Consider the following 18117-nt stretch of genomic DNA (forward strand, 5'->3'; position numbering starts at 1 on the left):
GAAAAAAAACACATAAATGGCAGAAGATAAAGAGCCTTTTTTAAAACATTCTGTCTTATTTCCATGCTCATCCTTGATTACACGAACCTGTGCATTGCATTGTTAAAGAGGACCTTCCCTCTAGAAAAAGGTGGCGTAGGCATTGTATGTTTTAATACTATTATTCACTTTAAAAAGCCTCCCCCTGCTACACACATGAGGAGTGTGACAAATAAACAATCCATGAATGTGTTTTGACCACATAGAATGATCCCAGACTTGCTTTCATCAGAGCGTTGATTGATTGAATACTTTATTAACAAGTTTGTTAGCAGTACAGTTGGTACGAGAAAAGGTTATGCTAAAAAGGATAACACAAAAAGACCTTGGGCTTGTTTCCATTGTGGTCCATTGTACTCAATTTATCAGAAATACATATGATACATACAAGGCAATATACAACTCGTATAGGTAAAACAAACTCAAAGCATCAACAGGTATATTTACAGAGAAAGGAGGGGTGGGGGCGCCCCTCCTTTCTCGTCCCACTCCCATCCAATATCATTACAACATTCTGACAGGTCGATTGTCTTAAGATGTGGAAATACAGCTGTTGTGATGCTGAACCTTTTTATCGACTTTGACATCACTTTCAATTCCCTGAGCTCAGAGGACATGTTTAATGGCAGATATTTTGACTAAAAAGACTCTAACTCGTCAGTTGAGATGCTCAGCACCTGTAAGCTTGGTAGTTGTAAGACAGGGATAATATCTGTCGTTTGATTTGGCGTCAGACTTAGTTCCTGTAAGCTGGTGAGTGACTGGAAGGCAGCAGGGTTGATGAATTGGATATTATTAAAATCCAAGGTCAGTATTAAGAGGTTAGACAGTCCCTGAAACATATTGTCTGTCAGTGTTGTTAGTTTGTTATTGTGCATACAGAGCACTTTAAGTTGCACCAACGGGACAAAAGCCCCATCATCTACATGAGTGATTGAATTAAAACTCAGGTCCAAATATGTGAGATTTGACAGATGGTAAAAATCTGTCCTGTTTATCTTTTGGATGCTGCCCGTTAGTCTTAATAATATAACGTCTCTGGGAATGTTGTCTGGGATGCCAACGAGATCAAAAGCAGCGCAATCTACTGAAGCACCAGCAGTGACATTGTCAGAGTAAAGAATAGTGCAGTCTTTCAGCAAGTAAGCCAGTATGGGACTAAGATGAAGCGAGAACAACAGAAACAGAAATAAGAAGGAGAAACAATGCCAGCTTCCTGTCTGTAGCATCATGGCTGTCTTCAGGGTCAACTGTCAGGTACTTTTGATGGAGTAATTCTGCTGTGGACACTGGTTGGTGACAACACTGTTCAGCATTGATGATCTAACAGTAAAACAGTTACAGTACACATGTAACCTTTTATTTGATCTTTAATTCTACATAGATTCTTTGTCTATATTCCACAAGTCTCATGTTCCCTTTAAAGGACTATACCATCATGTGTGGACAGACTTGTCCCATGTCCTGTCACCTAGGACTCACCGACTCAACTTAAAAAGATGTAAAAATGTTGGACCTTCAAATTGAAAGTTTCAAATTAAGCTGTACACAGACAAACTCTCAAAAGGTTGTGGAGAACTTTGTCAACTTCCCCATTTAGCCTCTTTCACTTCACTCACCGTCATCAAGTTAATCCTCAATCAAGAAAACTTCCTTTTCTGTGGAATTTATTGCCCTCCGACTTCCCAGTAACTGAGAACATTGACGCATCATCATAGGTCACCAGGTCATTTAGTGCACTGTTCCATGGAAGGTCTTCAAAAATCTTCACTTTCCTACATTGTTGACCTGTGTGTGTGTGTGTGTGTGTGTGTGTGTGTGTGTGTGTGTGTGTGCGTGCGTGTGCGTGCGCAAGTATTCGTGTGTGTGTGCGTGTCAGAATCATGGAAGGAAGCAGAGGACTCGGTCAGATCGTCTGCAGCAGCTGACGATGGAACAGAAATGCAGCGTGGCTCGAAGAGAGCTGGTGGACACACAGCTCAGAGAGGACCCTGGAGGATTACAGGGTGATGACACACACACACACACACACACACACACACACACACACACACACACACACACACACACACACACACAGACAGAGCAACGTCCCTAGATTACAGGGAGGGAGGGAGTCACACTTTCTTTTGCCAAATAGGTTAATGTGTATCTGCAGTAGAATACATGATTATGACACTACAGAACCATGTCTGTTAAATGTGGTGTAAGTGATGCTTTATGTTAAAATAAGTGTTAAATAGTTCTATATCAGGCACAACAGGTTGCATCGTGCCGCATTGTGAGCTTTTAGATCTGCTGTTTTCACAATTATTGACATTTTCGGTACTTTGTAATTTATACTTTTGAATACTTAACAAATACTTAGCACTCCAGTGCTTAAACTCGAGCACACATTTGGACAGAGAAACCAACGTTCACTTGTGAAGTCATTATTTGACCAGGAGTATCTATACTTTGACTCAAGTACTGATGTTGAGTACTTTGTCCAACACTGCTTCCATCCCCTGCAGGCCATTCTAGAGGAGCCACAGGTCTGCCTGACAGAGACCAGAAAGGACCAGTACGAGTTTGAACAAAAGTGAAAAACATCTCCCAGTCCCACCGCTTGAACTCCAGCAGCAAGAAACTGCATATTATGGAGAAACAACCTAAGTGCTTCCTCACTTACTCCCCACTGGGTAAGTAAATCAACAACACACTGCTTAAACACTGGCACATCATCAGTTTTGACGCTCTCAAGCCTATTTTCCCCCACCCCCTACAAGTCGTATACAAATAAGCACCCAACATCAGGTCCATCCATACTGGTCAGTTCAGGCCACAACCCTCCCGGACCTTTTTAGACTATATCCCTACTGATCATTTTAACTGTGGATCATGTGCTCATTCTGCTCAATGCAGTTTTATTACTAAATGTCGATTATTCAACCTTCCACACACTGGGAAAAAGATTAAAATCAAACAAACCGTCACCTGTACAACAAAGTGACAATGTGATTTACGTATATGCTCAAGTGTCCACACTTGTTAAGTGTGTGTGGACAACGCACGTGTCCACACACACACACACACACACACACACACACCCACACACACACACACACACACACACACACATACAGTGGGGCAAAAAAATATTTAGTCAGCCACCATTGTGCAAGTTCTCCCACTTAAAAAGATGAGAGAGGCCTGTCATTTTCATCATAGTTATACCTCAACTATGAGAGACAAAATGAGGGGGAAAAAAATCTGAAAATCACATTGTCTGATTTTTAAATAATTTATTTGCAAATTATTAGGAAAATAAGTATTTGGTCAATAACAAAAGTTCATCTCAATACTTTGTTATATACCCGTTGTTGGCCAGGACAGAGGTCAAACGTTTTCTGTAAGTCTTCACAAGGTTACCACACACTGTTGCTGGTATGTTGGCCCATTCCTCCATGCAGATCTCCTCTAGAGCAGTGATGTTTCGGGGCTGCCACTGGGCAACACAGACTTTCAACTCCCTCCAAAGATTTTCTATGGGGTTGAGATCTGGAGACTGGCTAGGCCACTCCAGGACCTTGAAATGCTTCTTACGAAGCCACTCCTTCGTTGCCCGGGCGGTGTGTTTGGGATCATTGACATGCTGAAAGACCCAGCCACGTTTCATCTTCAATGCCCTTGCTGATGGAAGGAGGTGTTCACTCAAAATCTCACGATACATGGCCCCATTCATTGTTCCCTTTACACGGATCAGTCGTCCTGGTCCCTTTGCAGAAAAACAGCCCCAAAGCATTATGTTCCCACCCCCATGCTTCACAGTAGGTATGGTGTTCTTTGGTTGCAACTCAGCATTCTTTCTCCTCCAAACACGAGAAGTTGAGTTTCTACCAAAAAGTTCTATTTTGGTTTCATCTGACCATATGACATTCTCCCAATCCTCTTCTGGATCATCCAAATGCTCTCTAGCAAACCTCAGACGGGCCTGGACATGTACTGGCTTAAGCAGGGGGACACGTCTGGCACTACAGGATTTGAGTCCCTGGTGGCGTAGTGTGTTACTGATGGTAGCCTTTGTTACTTTGGTCCCAGCTCTCTGCAGGTCATTCACTAGGTTCCCCCCGTGTGGTTCTGGGATTTTTGCTCACCGTTCTTAAAAAAAAATAAAAAAATTGACCCCACGGGGTGAGATCTTGCGTGGAGGAATGGGCCAACATACCAGCAACAGTGTGTGGTAACCTTGTGAAGACTTACAGAAAACGTTTGACCTCTGTCATTGCCAACAAAGGGTATATAACAAAGTATTGAGATGAACTTTTGTTATTGACCAAATACTTATTTTCCTTATAATTTGCAAATAAATTCTTTAAAAATCAGACAATGTGATTTTCAGGATTTTTTCCCCTCATTTTGTCTCTCATAGTTGAGGTATAACTATGATGAAAATTACATGCCTCTCATCTTTTTAAGTGGGAGAACTTGCACAATGGTGGCTGACTACGGTAAATACTTTTTGCCCCACTGTAAACACACAAATCCTACAAAATAGTTTCAGTGCTTTCTTATGACTTCTGATGAATAGCAATCACAACAACATTGAAATATTTCTATTAGAGAATGATTGTATTAGACAAATCCTTGGTGTTCATTCATCTCTGAGAGTTTAAAAATAAAACAATGTTTGACTGATTAGTCTTCATCAGAACCATTTTATGGTCTTATTACCTCCCTAGTTTCTTGTCAAATTGAAAAACAATCTACATTTTGGAATGCAGCTCTTCATCTCTAATTTAGTCTGTCTAAGTTAAGTGATTTTCTTTTTTCATCTACTGTTTATTTGTTGTTTTCTCAGTTCATCGATAGGGTGGTCAACATTAACATCACATCTGTGTCAGGTGAGACCTCTGCCTGCATGTTAATAGACTTTAGTCCCCTTGTAACAAGGAATGTAAACAAGTTATTTTAGAAAGAACAACATTAAAGGTGCTTACACACCGAGATTGTGACAAACAAACTATCCGAAAATTCATCTGAATCAAGCTATTAATCAAATAGGTTGATGCTTTTATTCAAGGTGGAAAAATGAACCTCATTTTGAAAAATCATTGAGCCGCTGTATCACCTTGTTATGTTCACGTTCTGTGTGGATATACCCATGACACAAACAGCTGTTTAGATTAATGCAAAGCCATGGGGTAACCAAAGTCAGCAGGATTCTTCATGGAATCTGCCTGTTAGCTTATGAAATATCTGTGTGAAATGTTTATATTTGGCCTGAGGGTGGTGCTAGAGGATGGTTCATGGGTCACTCAGTCAGTCAGGGTCCATTCAACAGAGTTACAGTAAAATGAATAGATTCACAGTTTATATTTTCAACAAACAGAAGACTTCTATATTGGTATGTGCATTTTTTGTGAATCATAGGGCATTAATTGATACAAATAAAAAGTACAAATAAAAACTAGAATCATTAAATATAGTGTGTAGTGATAACACTCTTCAACAAACAGAATGGGTCCCTATTTCTAGCATTGGTCTGTGAAGAGAGGTTATGGATTGACTGTTTTCTACATTTTTGTGAGTCATATAGGTATAGGACATTGATAGAAAAAACAAAACAAAAAACATAGAAAGACGATGGTTCAATACGGCTTGCATTCAGCAAGTGAATCCAGGAATATAGAGTCTTTGTGTCTGTAAGCCAGCTCAGTGGCCTTGTGCTTCGAGTCATACCAAAGATTACTTACTTACTTAACTTACTAAGGCCCACGCTGGACAAGCAGAGTCCAGAGCGCTACGTGCCGGCAGAACTCATGGGACAGTCCCACGAGTTCTGCCGTCATGCGTGGTGAGTGTTTTTTTTTAACTGTTTTCTATGTGACTTGTATAAACTAAATCTAGGCACATGAGGAGATACTGTGAAGTTGTTTATATAAAGTAATGTGGCAGCTACTGAAAAAATGCTGTTGGTGTATATAATATACCAAGATCATATGCATGTGTCGTGTACATACGCTGATGTTCTCTTTTTTTGCTCTTTTTATTGTTATTACCTATGCTGCTGCATTGTCGGAAGTAAGCCGAACAAAAATAAGATTTACTCTTATGTAACTGTACACAAGATGTAACAATAAAGCACAACCTTGATCTTGGGTGTTGCTTTCCAAAAAGCTTTTTGGCAAGCGACACCGTGGTACTACAGAGTATAAACCAGGCTTTATGTTCCTCTATAGGGCTGGGTGACCAGGGCTCTGCTTCCAGCCAGACTCATTACCAGCTACGTGATGGGCCTGCACTTGTCCGTGCTGCACGCTACGTCAAGAATCAGAAATAGGGTTTGATCATCTCAGAGCAGCAGTGACCACGAGGGGGCCAAACCATGGGAAAGAATCGTCCAGCTTGTATCTTCATGGACCCAGAGCATTAATAGAGAGATGTGAAGAATAGCTCAAATTTGGTTAACTGGGCTGGTTTTAGGATTATGTAAGATTAGGTGTGTGTGTGTGTGTGTGTGTGTGTGTGTGTGTGTGTGTGTGTGTGTGTGTGTGTGTGTGTGTGTGTGTGTGTGTGTGTGTGTGTGTGTGTGTGTGTGTGTGTGTGTGTGTGTGTGTGTGTGTGTGGCTAGAACACTGACTGGAGCTGTTAATTGATGGGAATTATTTCGTAGATATTTGGAGCTGAACTTTATTATGTTAAAAGTAATCAAGCTGTTAACAAGATTGAATGTCATAATAGGAAAATATTTGGCAAACATAGCAGACCACCACCTTGTGCGCATGTAGATTCATTATTTTCGGCAAAGACATTTGGTTTAGAGGTAAAGAAAGAAAAAAAGAGGGGACCGAGTATAGACCCCTGGGGAACAGCGGCCAATGAAGCATATAAGTGGTTAATGACAGTACTTACAATGATGTAAAATCTATTTTGTGTGTTTTTCTTTTTTGTGGAAACGTATGCATTGATTGATGGACCACATAGCTAATAATAGAATTGGACTTAATAATGTAGAGAACCAAAGGAATTGAGATCCACACTTACAGCAGCAATGCTTACTAGTAATGTACCTTAAATTACACAGGTATGCATTTCAATTGAATTTCTTATCACTTGGTTATCAGTTATTATATGAAAGAGAATTTGGTTTAAGTGTAATCATAACAGGAATTCTAGAGGTGAGTGGTGTTGCTTGCTTTGTACACCAGGTGGAGCTATCTAGCAGAGTCTTTATTATTACCTATCCATGACGTCATTCGACCTCGTGTCACGTGCTGTATGAGATTATATTGATAGAAGGACGCAGGTCAGCCAGAGTTCAGAGACAATAGGTTACAGTGATGGTCCCGGGGTGAATTTAAGGAATAACCTAGTATTGGAATTACAGGCTTGCTGTTTTCGTTGCTGTTAAAGCAGGACAACTTTGAAGGAAACTTAGCTAACACGCTGGAGGTGCTCAGACCATAGGGCTCAGACTCAGAGAGCTACCATTAGCATTAGGATTGGTGATTGAGGAGCTCTGCAGGTCTTGATCTAGCTGAAAAAAGGAATAGCGAGGCGCTTTTTTTTCTACAGGATGAGCCGTTCAATGGAGACCTTGTGGTTCCATTGGTTTCCTTTCTGAGCCCGTAGTGGTGGTTTGCACAGCAGATTTCCAACCCGTATAAGATCAGTAGGATTGGATCTTATAAGCCTAGGAAGAATCCGATGCAGTCTCTGGTAAGTCTAGTGTTTCTAGTAGAAATGTAGTGTCCTGGTTGTAGCAGCTAAAGTATGTTGAGTCCACTCCACACGGTTCTACTTCTAATCTGATTTCGGTCGCTCAAGTCAACCAATGGTTTGTTCTTTAGTTGAGTTTGAGATGTAGGCTAGCTAAGATCAACAACCGTTTAAGGAATGTAGTTAAACAAAAAAAAGCTTAAAAAGAGGGTTAAAGCCATACGGTGCCGTTTCCACTGAGAGCCCTTTGAGCTGGCAGCGCTAAGCCATCAGCCTGCCACAGCAATACATGTCTATGTAGCGACGACGCTCCTTACAAAAATAGGCATTTGCTTCTCAGCACCACCGCGCTCCGGCCACCCGCGCTGCCCCCGCTGAACCCGCTTGGTACTGGGTTGAGCGCGGGCGCTCACGGTGCTGGGCGCTTCAAGCTTGAAACGGTTGAACTTTTGGAAAGGAGCGCTGCTCTTTTGATCTTCATCTGTCTCTGTCAGACTGAAGAGAGACAACATACCCGGTCTGACGTTGAATCGTTGCCACAAAGCCACGTGAAGCCCGCCTCATTTACCATTGTTTCAGCCAAGCTATATGCTAATAGATCAGGAGGACATTTGATTTGAGCACAGTAATGGTTGATCGGTTTGAACGTTGTAATAACGTCCATGTGAGTGCTGCTATGGACATGATGCATGCATCCACGGCGCTCCTCAGCTCAAAGCCGCGCGTTACGGCGACGCCTTCGGTGTTTTGTCACAAGTGATTTATTTTGGGCGCTTTAACTGTGTGCTGAGTGCTCTCTCTCGCCATGTTAACACGTTAACAGCCTATTTATTTATATATAATAGCTAGTTCAAATCGTGAGTTTGTTGTTTGTCTGGACTCTCAGTGAGTCTGGTTCATATGTGTCTGTGTGTGGAGGTCAGGTGAGCGTTTATATGGGCTTTAACGATGCGCTCTCAACAATGACTATGACTGCGCGGTGGGTCCTCGGTCCGCACCAGTCCAGAGTTGTCGCTGGCCGCAGCCCACCAGGCCGGCTAGCTGCCGCTCTTACTCACGGCTGTCTCCAGCTACGGTCCCCCTGCGGACCCCCACAGTTTGATACCGCACAGTAGTTTATTAGTGTAGGCTACACACTCTTTTTGTGTACAGTTGGGTGGCCCTTAAAAGGGCCGTTGTTGTGGGAGATGTAACTCCAAGCCAAGGTCACTGCAGTGACTCCTTCCTCCAACTCTTCCTCCTCCTCCTACGCCGCTATCATGGAGAGGTATTGTTGGATTTGGAGCAACTGTAGCTGCAACCGATCAGTCCGTTCAAGGAACTCCTGATGGTCCTCTATCCTCCTCTGTCTCCTCTCCTCCCTCCTCTGTCTCCTCCTCTCCCTCCGCTCTCTCCTCATCTTCCTCCTCATCAGCAGGTAGTGGTGAAGAGAAACGGCCGTCTCCTCCATGATGTAGGAAGGGTAGGCGCTCAACTGACGGTGGACAATCGGTTCAACCATCTCTGATGCAAAGGAATCTTCTTTCAGCTCAGGAACGGTAACGACGCTGAGCGGTAACCGCTGAGCTTTTAAGACAGGTGCATATGCAAATTAGGTGTGCGACTCCCAGTATATGATTGGCTGACAAGACGCATGAATCCGTCAGCCAATCAGGATATGACGGCGAGTCGCGTCGTATCGTGATTGGATGGAGAAGCTAACGGCTGCAGCCTGGGGGAAGGGGCGGGGCGGTCTGCAGACAGCAAGCTCTGCAGTACTACTTGATTGGATGACTGACTGCCGACGGGATAGATGCTGTCGTCATTAAAACGAGAGTAAACCACGTTCTTGTTTTGTTTTAATATTAGAAGAAGGCTTAAACTTGGAGTTGAATTGAATCAAGACATTTTTACAAATGGATTCCCAGATTGTAGCATTAATTTGCTAATGCTAACATTAGAATGTATTCAGCTTTAAACTGAACCTTTCTATGATATAGAAAGGGTTCTTTGTAAACATTTATGTTATGTAATAACCCCCGCCACCAACGCAATGAATGCAAGCATCTGGCCATTTAAATATCAATTGTTTGCTAGCTAGCTAACGGCTAACGTGTTCACATTCAGTTGATTTAATACACAATCTATCATTGAGAACATGGTGTTAAATAAATGTCCATCAGAGTACACAGTAACATTATTTAAATGGGTAATATGAAACGCTGATTGGAGGATCTGCTATTTTCAAATGGCCTAAATGTAGGCTGAAGTGGTGGTTAATGTATGTATGTATGTAATGCATGAGCTTCAGCTTGGGCTCTCCCTAGGCTGGCAGAGGGAGAGTAGCGCCCAGGATTACATAGGCAATTGGCACTGGGTGAAAAAATATGGGTTACAAAATCGTGGGATAAAAATGATTTTTAAAAAAAATGTAGTGGAGTAAAAGTACAACATTTGGAATCCGAGTTGTAATGGAGTAGTAATAGAGTAAAAGTATTGGAAACACTCAAGTAAAGTACAAATACCTCAAAATTGTGCTTGAGTAGAGTACTTTTAAGTAAATGTACTTAGTTACTTTCCACCACTATAGACTACACACTGCGCAGCAGCATCTGCTATAGTGCCTGCCACATATGACTCATTGTCAACATGTTTACAAATGTATGTGTACTAGAAGTTCGGGCCGCTACGCGGCCCGAAAGTCTAGCGTGACGCGTCGTTCACTTTGCAGTGCCACCTTACAGGCACCTCACAGTGTGAGAGAGAGTTTTGTGCTCTCCTAAATCCACGGCAGGCTTTGAAAGTACCCACTTCAGAAAGAGGTAACGTGCATCACCTGTCCAATGACCAAAACCCACTATGGAAGCCGTCGAACTGGTGTGATCTGACGGCATCCTAGAATTTATAGGTAGGATGTGATGTCATATACCGTCTCATCTGGCGTGATGTCGGATTACGTCACACTGGCGTCGCATACATACTGACAACCGACATGGCGCAGGATTCAAATTGTATATATATAGATTGTCTAGTAAACTATATTATTATGTCTCAACCTCAATGTTTTCTGAATGAACATTGTGAAGCTGTCGTTAACTTCAGGTTCAGTCACTTTCTAGGCAAAGCGCCCTGCTATATTATTTTTCATCCTTTGGTTCCAGTCCATGGCAGTTTTGTGCACATTTTACCCAATAATCTGCATCCACCAAGAGATATTACTACTGTATGATGCACTACTTTTACATGGTTAACGGTTAATGCTGGTTGACTGTACATTAACCCTATCATCCATAGTTTAGGCGTGTCATTATTTATGAGTTCACATAACTAAAAGTTATGGATTGCAGCTTTAACACTGAGCCTTCTACATATTTGGCTGTAACTTTAAGCAAACTGAAAAATGTCAACTCAAGGTATAACTTGGCTATGCCATCTAGTACAAAGACAGTGGTAACGACACTAAAGTGATCCAAACACCAAGGATGAATAATGACATATTAAAAGGTATTTGGTTCTTGTTTGGCATTTAAAAGGCTTTTTTAAATGCAACACCTGTATTTAAATTGTATTTAAGGGTAAGTCTAACCATTACAAGAGAGCAGCTTACTCTGAGGGAGCATTGGCTCCAAAGTGTGCCTTTAAATAAATCCATCCAGAATGCACCTATGCATCTTGTTATATTTTAACCATTACAATAATGATTGTTTTCTACAGGTCCAGGTATGTGTCCATACTTCCAGACCTTCCATCAGCCCAATGAGTGTGGTAAAGCCCTGTGTGTGCGACCAGATATGATGGAACTGGATGAGCTGTACGAGTTTCCTGACTTTTCGAGAACCCACCATGTACCTGGCCCTGCGAAACCCCATTCTGGCCTCCTGGCACAGGGACTGTACGGTACAGTATAGATTACTAACAAGTAATGACGTCCAATTATTTTATATTTTCCCGGGAAAGCATCTGTGTAATTAAAAAATCACACCCTGTGTGAAGGTAGCGGCGCCTTTGAATACATTATGTCATCGATATGTGTTTATAATGTGTTTATAGCCATGTGTCATGTGAAGCTTGACCAATCACTTTGTTGACGGGTCTGACCAATCAGAGCGTCGACGACAGATAAAGTTAAATTGAGGATCTAACTTTAAATAACTTACCTAGAAGGAGACTTTAGCCAAATAAAAATATAACCTTGACATCATAGTGATGTCATGAATAGTCCCCTTGCCTGACAAATCACAACCTTGACGGACCTGACCAATCAGAACCTTGACGGGCCTGATCAATCAGAACCTTGACGGGCCTGACCAATCAGAACCTTAACGGACTCTTGGATTCTCGATCGTCTCTATCAAACCATTCTGTCATAACGGATGACTGGGTCCCGAACTCAGACTTTCTATACATTCACCCTTCATCTGTTCTTGTATCTTTCTCTTTCTATTCGTCATATTAACTTTAAATAACTTACCTAGACGGAGACTTTAGCCAAATGAATAATAAGATGAAGTCATTGTCATCGTTTATATAGACATCGAATTCTATATTCATGACATCATAGTGATGTCATGAATAGTGACCAATCACAACTTTGGCGCACCTGACCAATCAGAACGTTGACGCACCTGACCAATCAGAACGTTGGCGCACCTGACCAATCAGAACGTTGACGCAAAAGCCAGGCATAGAGGGCTAATATCCGCTCTATACCTAAAGGTATAGAGCGGCTAGCGCCGCTAAAAATAGCAGATATACAAGCTCACAGCGCGTCACGTTTTTGAAAACTCTTGAAAGTGTGAGAACGATGTTTGCTTCCTTTGCATGTAACCTGCTCTCTGTAGCCTTGAAGTGACCACTGCACCCAATATGTCTGAAATCACACCAGCAACAAATGAAAATAAAATGTTTCAGGAGAAACTTACCCTTGAAACAGTGAATAATGCTTGAACCCCCTTTGTTTCGTTCAATCCACTCATCCAGGAGGTGCTGACTCCCCAGAAGTGTGCTCCACATGTCATCGTTAGCGTGTGTGCAGGAGCTGGACCAGGTGCTTCGCTTCATGACCAGGAAGGGCCTCATTAACACTGGAATGCTGGCAGTCAAACAGCCTCTCCTGCCTGAGAAATACCGCTCTGTGAGTGTTGACTCCCTTCTTCTTTTTTCTTCTTTAGAGTAGCCAATGACTTTTACCCTCTTTTCTACCCAATTTAGTCGTTATGCCTATTAATTCCTCCCACTGCTTGCCACTGCTGTTTTACCCTACTGGCTCACCTACCAGTGAGCAGCCCACACCGGGAGGACGTATAGATGCACACGGTGTAGTGTCATCAGTGGGTCGTACCTAGGGGGCGGAGTCGGCTTGGGGGAAAACACAGATTTCCCCCAGCTGGTATAGACCGAGGGATGTGGGGTTTTCAAACTCATATGCTGTAAAAGTATACCAATTTAAAAAGCAGGCGTCATGGCTTGCCAGATCACAGGCACAGAACCTTGTTGCCACTCGACAAGGAACGCTACATTAGCAAATTAAACAAGAGTCCGATTGGAATGTTGTCCTGAGTTTAATTGATCCTGTCTCTTCTATACGTCTCTGAGCGCTGGTGTGCAAGGTTTGGTTTCTGTGCCTCGGCTGTCGGTGTGGACGTCTGGCTTTGCTGAGAGTTTTACCCCTGTCTCTGTGTGTGTGTGTGTGTGGGGCAGTACACCCTGCCTCAGTGCAGTGCACGTACAGTATATGCCTGTTTATCTGTGCCTTAACTGTGAGCACTTGCCTGTCTCTGTGTATGCGCACACATGCGTGTGCATGTGCGTGTGCGTGTTTTGAGTTGTGCGTCTTGTCCTTATTTTTGAAGTCTGGCTTCTGGCGGCTGTGCGCCAGCCGCATGTGGATGTTATCACCTCCCTGCCGCCCCCCACCCACGCACGCACGCACACACACACGCACACACTCTACTCCTCCCACCCTTCCTTCCCACATTTCAAATCTCTTGATTTGTTCCTTAATCCCTCCTCTTAATCACCTCTCTCCTCCTCCTCCATCAGCTCTCTATCTATCTATCTCTCTATCGACCAGTTAACTGACTGGTTAACTTATACTATATAATATGTTCTCCTTGTATCTCTTCCTCCTTTGCCCTCGTCCCTCTCACCTTGCTTGGCTCCGTGTTCAGACCACATCACTGAATGTTGATCGACAGTTCATTATCTGTCTGCTTATTGCCCCCGTTCATAGACAGAATGACAGACAGACAGTCACACAGACAGACAGAGGTACTTTGACCCAAACCCATGTCTCTTAATTGTATCCTCCTTTCCTTCACTTGCATCTTTTCCTTGCATCTCAGTTCCACTCACTGAGGATGCATGGTCAAAACCATGCGAGGAGAGAAGAAGCCAAGGAGTATATCGAACAAGGAGAGGTCACACAGATTTATTGCGGTCTTTGTAACTAATCAGTTCAGGAAAGTGAAAGTAGACATCACACACTTTCTGATCTCTTCTTTTTCGATGTGCCAAAACTATATCATTTTTTTCGCTGTATCTAAAGAGCACAGTTGACTGGGTACTGTCTTCATCCATAATACAGAGTAAGAAACTTACTTTGTGCTCTTTTAAATACTTAAATAAAATGATATAGTGTGCACATAAAATATTGTTTATTCATACACTCGCCTAGTTCACCTGTGTTTTGAGTTTGTGGATCTGCTACTGTTGATACTTTTCTGTGACTCTGTAGTATGATGAAGGAGGGTGAAAAAAACACAAAATGTTAGAATATGGAGATAAGAGGTTTCTCCCCGACAGCAACGACATGCTCCTTGGTTTCTTCTCTCCTCGCATTGGTTTTGTCCATGAATCCTTAATGGGAATACAGAACTTGAATATAGCCTTTGAATGAGTGCGAGCGAAAATTAAAGGATACCACGGGTGCTTTTAGTTTTTAAGTTTTCCACATTTGGCAATGCAATCCATCATCATCTAGCACAAATTGGCAATTTACCAGCTCATAATGTGTTGAGATGCAATGCATTGTGAGTTTGTATACAGGCTGTTTTAACTAATTTTGACATAGAATAAAACTTTTTTGAAACATTCTACTAGATCCATGGGGGACCTCAGGCAATTGAGTATAATGCAGTTTAAAGGGTTTCTGAGGTACATTTCTAAACATTTGATCATGATTGATTGTGTTGTATTGTGTTTTTCTCCAGATGAAAATGAAGACGTATAGCAAGTCCTGGAATCATCAGAGGATCTCTGCTGCTGGTGCTGGAACCAAGACTGAGGCTTTCCAACCCTCAGTAAACCTTCCAAACGTAGTCACAACCACAACCATATCAATCTAGCATGTACAGTACTGGGAAAAATAAAATAAAAGGTGTGAAAATAGCAGATATACAAGCTCACAACGTTGCACATCAAGCTCACAACGTTGCACATCACGACACGTTGTCAGCTTGTAGATCTGATACTTTTGGAACATTTAGAAAAGTTTGTCATGGAAAGATGTAATCAGACTAATTATTGTTACGTTAAAAAGATCTGTCTATGTTTGTCTGGGGAAAAGGTGACTTATTCAGGGAAAACGGGTGATAAAAAGTGAGTTTTCTTATTCGCTACTTAGAAAGCCTAGATTTGTAAAGGAGTAACTGTAGGATTAGGAGGAGTAACTGAAGATGATTGACAGGCCTGTCTGCTATGTACATGATGTGAAGATTATTGACAGGTCTGTACAGAATATGAAGATCATTGACAGGTCTGTCAGGATATGGGACTAACATGCATTGTGTTATGTGGTCTGCACCATTTGAGTAAAACTGGATGTTGCGAATTAACAACTTGTAGCTGCTACAAAATCTAAAGCTACAATCCAAGTTGAACTTGCTTCAACTGCAGCTACAAAGCTACAAAACAAGTGTTGTTTAAGCATTTCCATTAACCTTCTCTCTTAACACAATTCCTGCTTGTAATGGGGGGAAAGTAATTCAATGTTTAATGACACATTGATGTAACATAACTTTTGTGTGTTTTTCTTTTTTGTGGAAACGTAAATGTCACGATACGATTGGAGAACCAGTCAGATTGAAGAAGGTGCACTCGGTTTCACCGACGGAGGCGCGCCACCTGAAGGTGACTTGACCATGTGAGGCTCAAGTCACCTTACACCTCTATGCCTTACACACACACTCACCTAATCCTAAACGACAATCTCTATCCTTTTGGTTCTCCACACTGGTTAAAAATGAATTACTTAATTAGCGTAATTGCAACAAATAGGTTAAAATGTCTTTACTTCTTTTAAACAACATGATTATAATCAAACAAACTTTTATTTGAAGTGTCCCATATGACATGCTTTAAACTCCAAATATTTCACATTAAACTTGTTTGTATACACAAACCCGTGTGTGTGTGTGTGTGTGTGTGTGTGTGTGTGTGTGTGTACACAATAGGGTGTATACAAGCATACACATTGTTAGACTACGCTATTGATAGTACAGTGAATGATTTCAATATCACTTGAGGTGTTTGTTTTTGCATGTCATCATGTCAGTAATGATGATTTACTCTGCATCTTCTCAACTAGACCTACTGTATCAACATTAATATGAGCTCTACTGTACTGTACTGCATATGAAGCTTGTCATTGACATTTTATACATTTGTAAACTTGTGAAATGGGACATTCTGCATAATGAGTAGTTTCTACTTTTGGTACTTTAAGTACATTTTGATACCAATACTGTTATGCTTTTACTCAAGTAAATTTTGAATTCCGGTCTTGTACTTCATGGCCAATATCATTTAAATATGTTCTTTCATTCTTAGTTACCAAGGCTACAGTAACTACACTTCCAAGTTCCAGGGAACATATAGCTGTTTGCTGCCACCACGTGGTTATTTTTGAGACATTGCGAGGCATCTTGGTTTCCAAACTGCAGTATGGAGTTTATAATTGTGTGACAAAAGTTTAAGATGTGATCAGGTTACTTTATTCATTGGACCTCTACAACAGGGAATCAGGTTAACACAACCATTACGCAATAACTAAATAAGTAGGCCTACCTATGAATTGTAAAAATCAAAACAGTGGTCATCTTGACAATTGTAATTGTGTGTGTGCGTGTGTGTGTGTGTGTGTCAGTATATCACATATCACAATATAAGTAGGTCTACATATCTGGCATTTTTATAGATAGATATTAGATCACCCATCTAACCAAGTACTGTACAATTTTGAGGTATTTGTACTTTGTAGTATTTCCAATTTCCAATACTATTACTTCTACTCCACTACATCTCGGATCTGTTGTGTGCCTAACTTATTACTTATAGTTAGTGCAACCTGAATTGAATCATCATACAAAGAAAGAAAGCTTCGTGTCTTTTATTTCGTTTATTTCATGACCGCTCCTCTCAAACAACCGGTCTCCATCATATCAACAGGTTACGTCTTATTGTGTGTTCCTATACATTTCAGTTACCTGTTCCTGGTCATGTGACCTGGCTAACCAATACATGACAGGATCCAAATATTGTACTTTTACTCCTCCACTACATGTATTTGAAAACTTGAGTTACTAGTTACTTTGTAGATTTGGATTATTATTACAAATATCAACCACTTCAGCCCCATATATTTCGGCTATTTGAAAATAACAGATTACAAGCTCACAAATGCTTGTAGATCAGCTATTTTCAAAAGAGTTGCCTGTGAAACGGGACATTCTGCATAATTAGTACTTTCTACTTTTGGTACTTTAAGTACATTTTGTACAACTTTGACTTGTAAGAGAGTATTTTTACATTGCAGTATTTGCTCCAAAATGTAAAAAAAAACAAAAAACAAATATATAGCCTGCAACAATACATGTATTCCTATTGAACCGTTCGATACGAGGGTCTCTCGGTTCGGTACGGCTACGACCGAACGATATAATATACTTTTTTTTTGTTTTAACAACTTCAGACGATGCGCTCTGTGCTCAACCTACTAACCTTCAATGGATAACCTAAAATGGATCTGCGATCAACTATACAACCTAGACTCTTAGAGTTGCCTGCAAATGTTGTACTTTTACTCCACTACATGTATTTGAAAACTGGAGTTACTTAGTTACTTTGTAGATTTTTATTATTATTACAAAACATACATTAACCACTTTGCAGCCGTTTGAAAATACTAGATCTACAAGCTCACAATTGCTTGTAGATCAGCTATTTACGACATTCCCCCGGATGTGATTGAAAGAGGCCAACGCTCACTTCCTGTCACTTTGTGTGAGGAGTAGAGAGCAGAGCAATAGCATAGTTAGCGAGTAGTAAGTAGCCTAAAATCCTATGGGAACGTATCCGCGTGGAGCTGTTGCTCCGGCACCCGTCTGTAGAAGAATTTGG

General features: G+C 41.4%; 2 protein-coding genes across 3 annotated transcripts in view; both read left to right on the forward strand.

Moving 5' to 3' along the window:
- The window catches only part of LOC311046859 (cilia- and flagella-associated protein 263-like), a gene marked incomplete at both ends in the record, with an annotated part of 89070 nt that overhangs the window by 48662 nt on the left and 22291 nt on the right, over window positions 1-18117 (forward strand). The gene's annotated exons all lie outside the window — the stretch shown is intronic.
- On the forward strand, window positions 1938-15134 carry LOC311047119 (lysine-specific histone demethylase 2-like). Of its 2 annotated transcripts, XM_084059721.1 has the most exons (7): window positions 1938-2045; window positions 2553-2720; window positions 4880-4922; window positions 9158-9278; window positions 11434-11616; window positions 12755-12853; window positions 14931-15134. In XM_084059721.1, exons 5-7 carry the CDS (start codon window positions 11524-11526, stop codon window positions 15063-15065), a joined length of 327 nt encoding a protein of 108 aa, XP_083915847.1. In that variant the 5' UTR covers window positions 1938-2045; window positions 2553-2720; window positions 4880-4922; window positions 9158-9278; window positions 11434-11523; the 3' UTR covers window positions 15066-15134. The 2 variants fall into 2 exon arrangements, with proteins under 2 accessions (XP_083915847.1, XP_083915848.1); XM_084059722.1 differs by lacking the exons at window positions 1938-2045; window positions 2553-2720; window positions 4880-4922 and having other exon boundaries at window positions 7211-9278.

This window comes from Gymnoscopelus microlampas (genome assembly GCF_963454915.1).
Source record: "Gymnoscopelus microlampas genome assembly, chromosome: 6".
Taxonomy (NCBI): domain Eukaryota; kingdom Metazoa; phylum Chordata; class Actinopteri; order Myctophiformes; family Myctophidae; genus Gymnoscopelus; species Gymnoscopelus microlampas.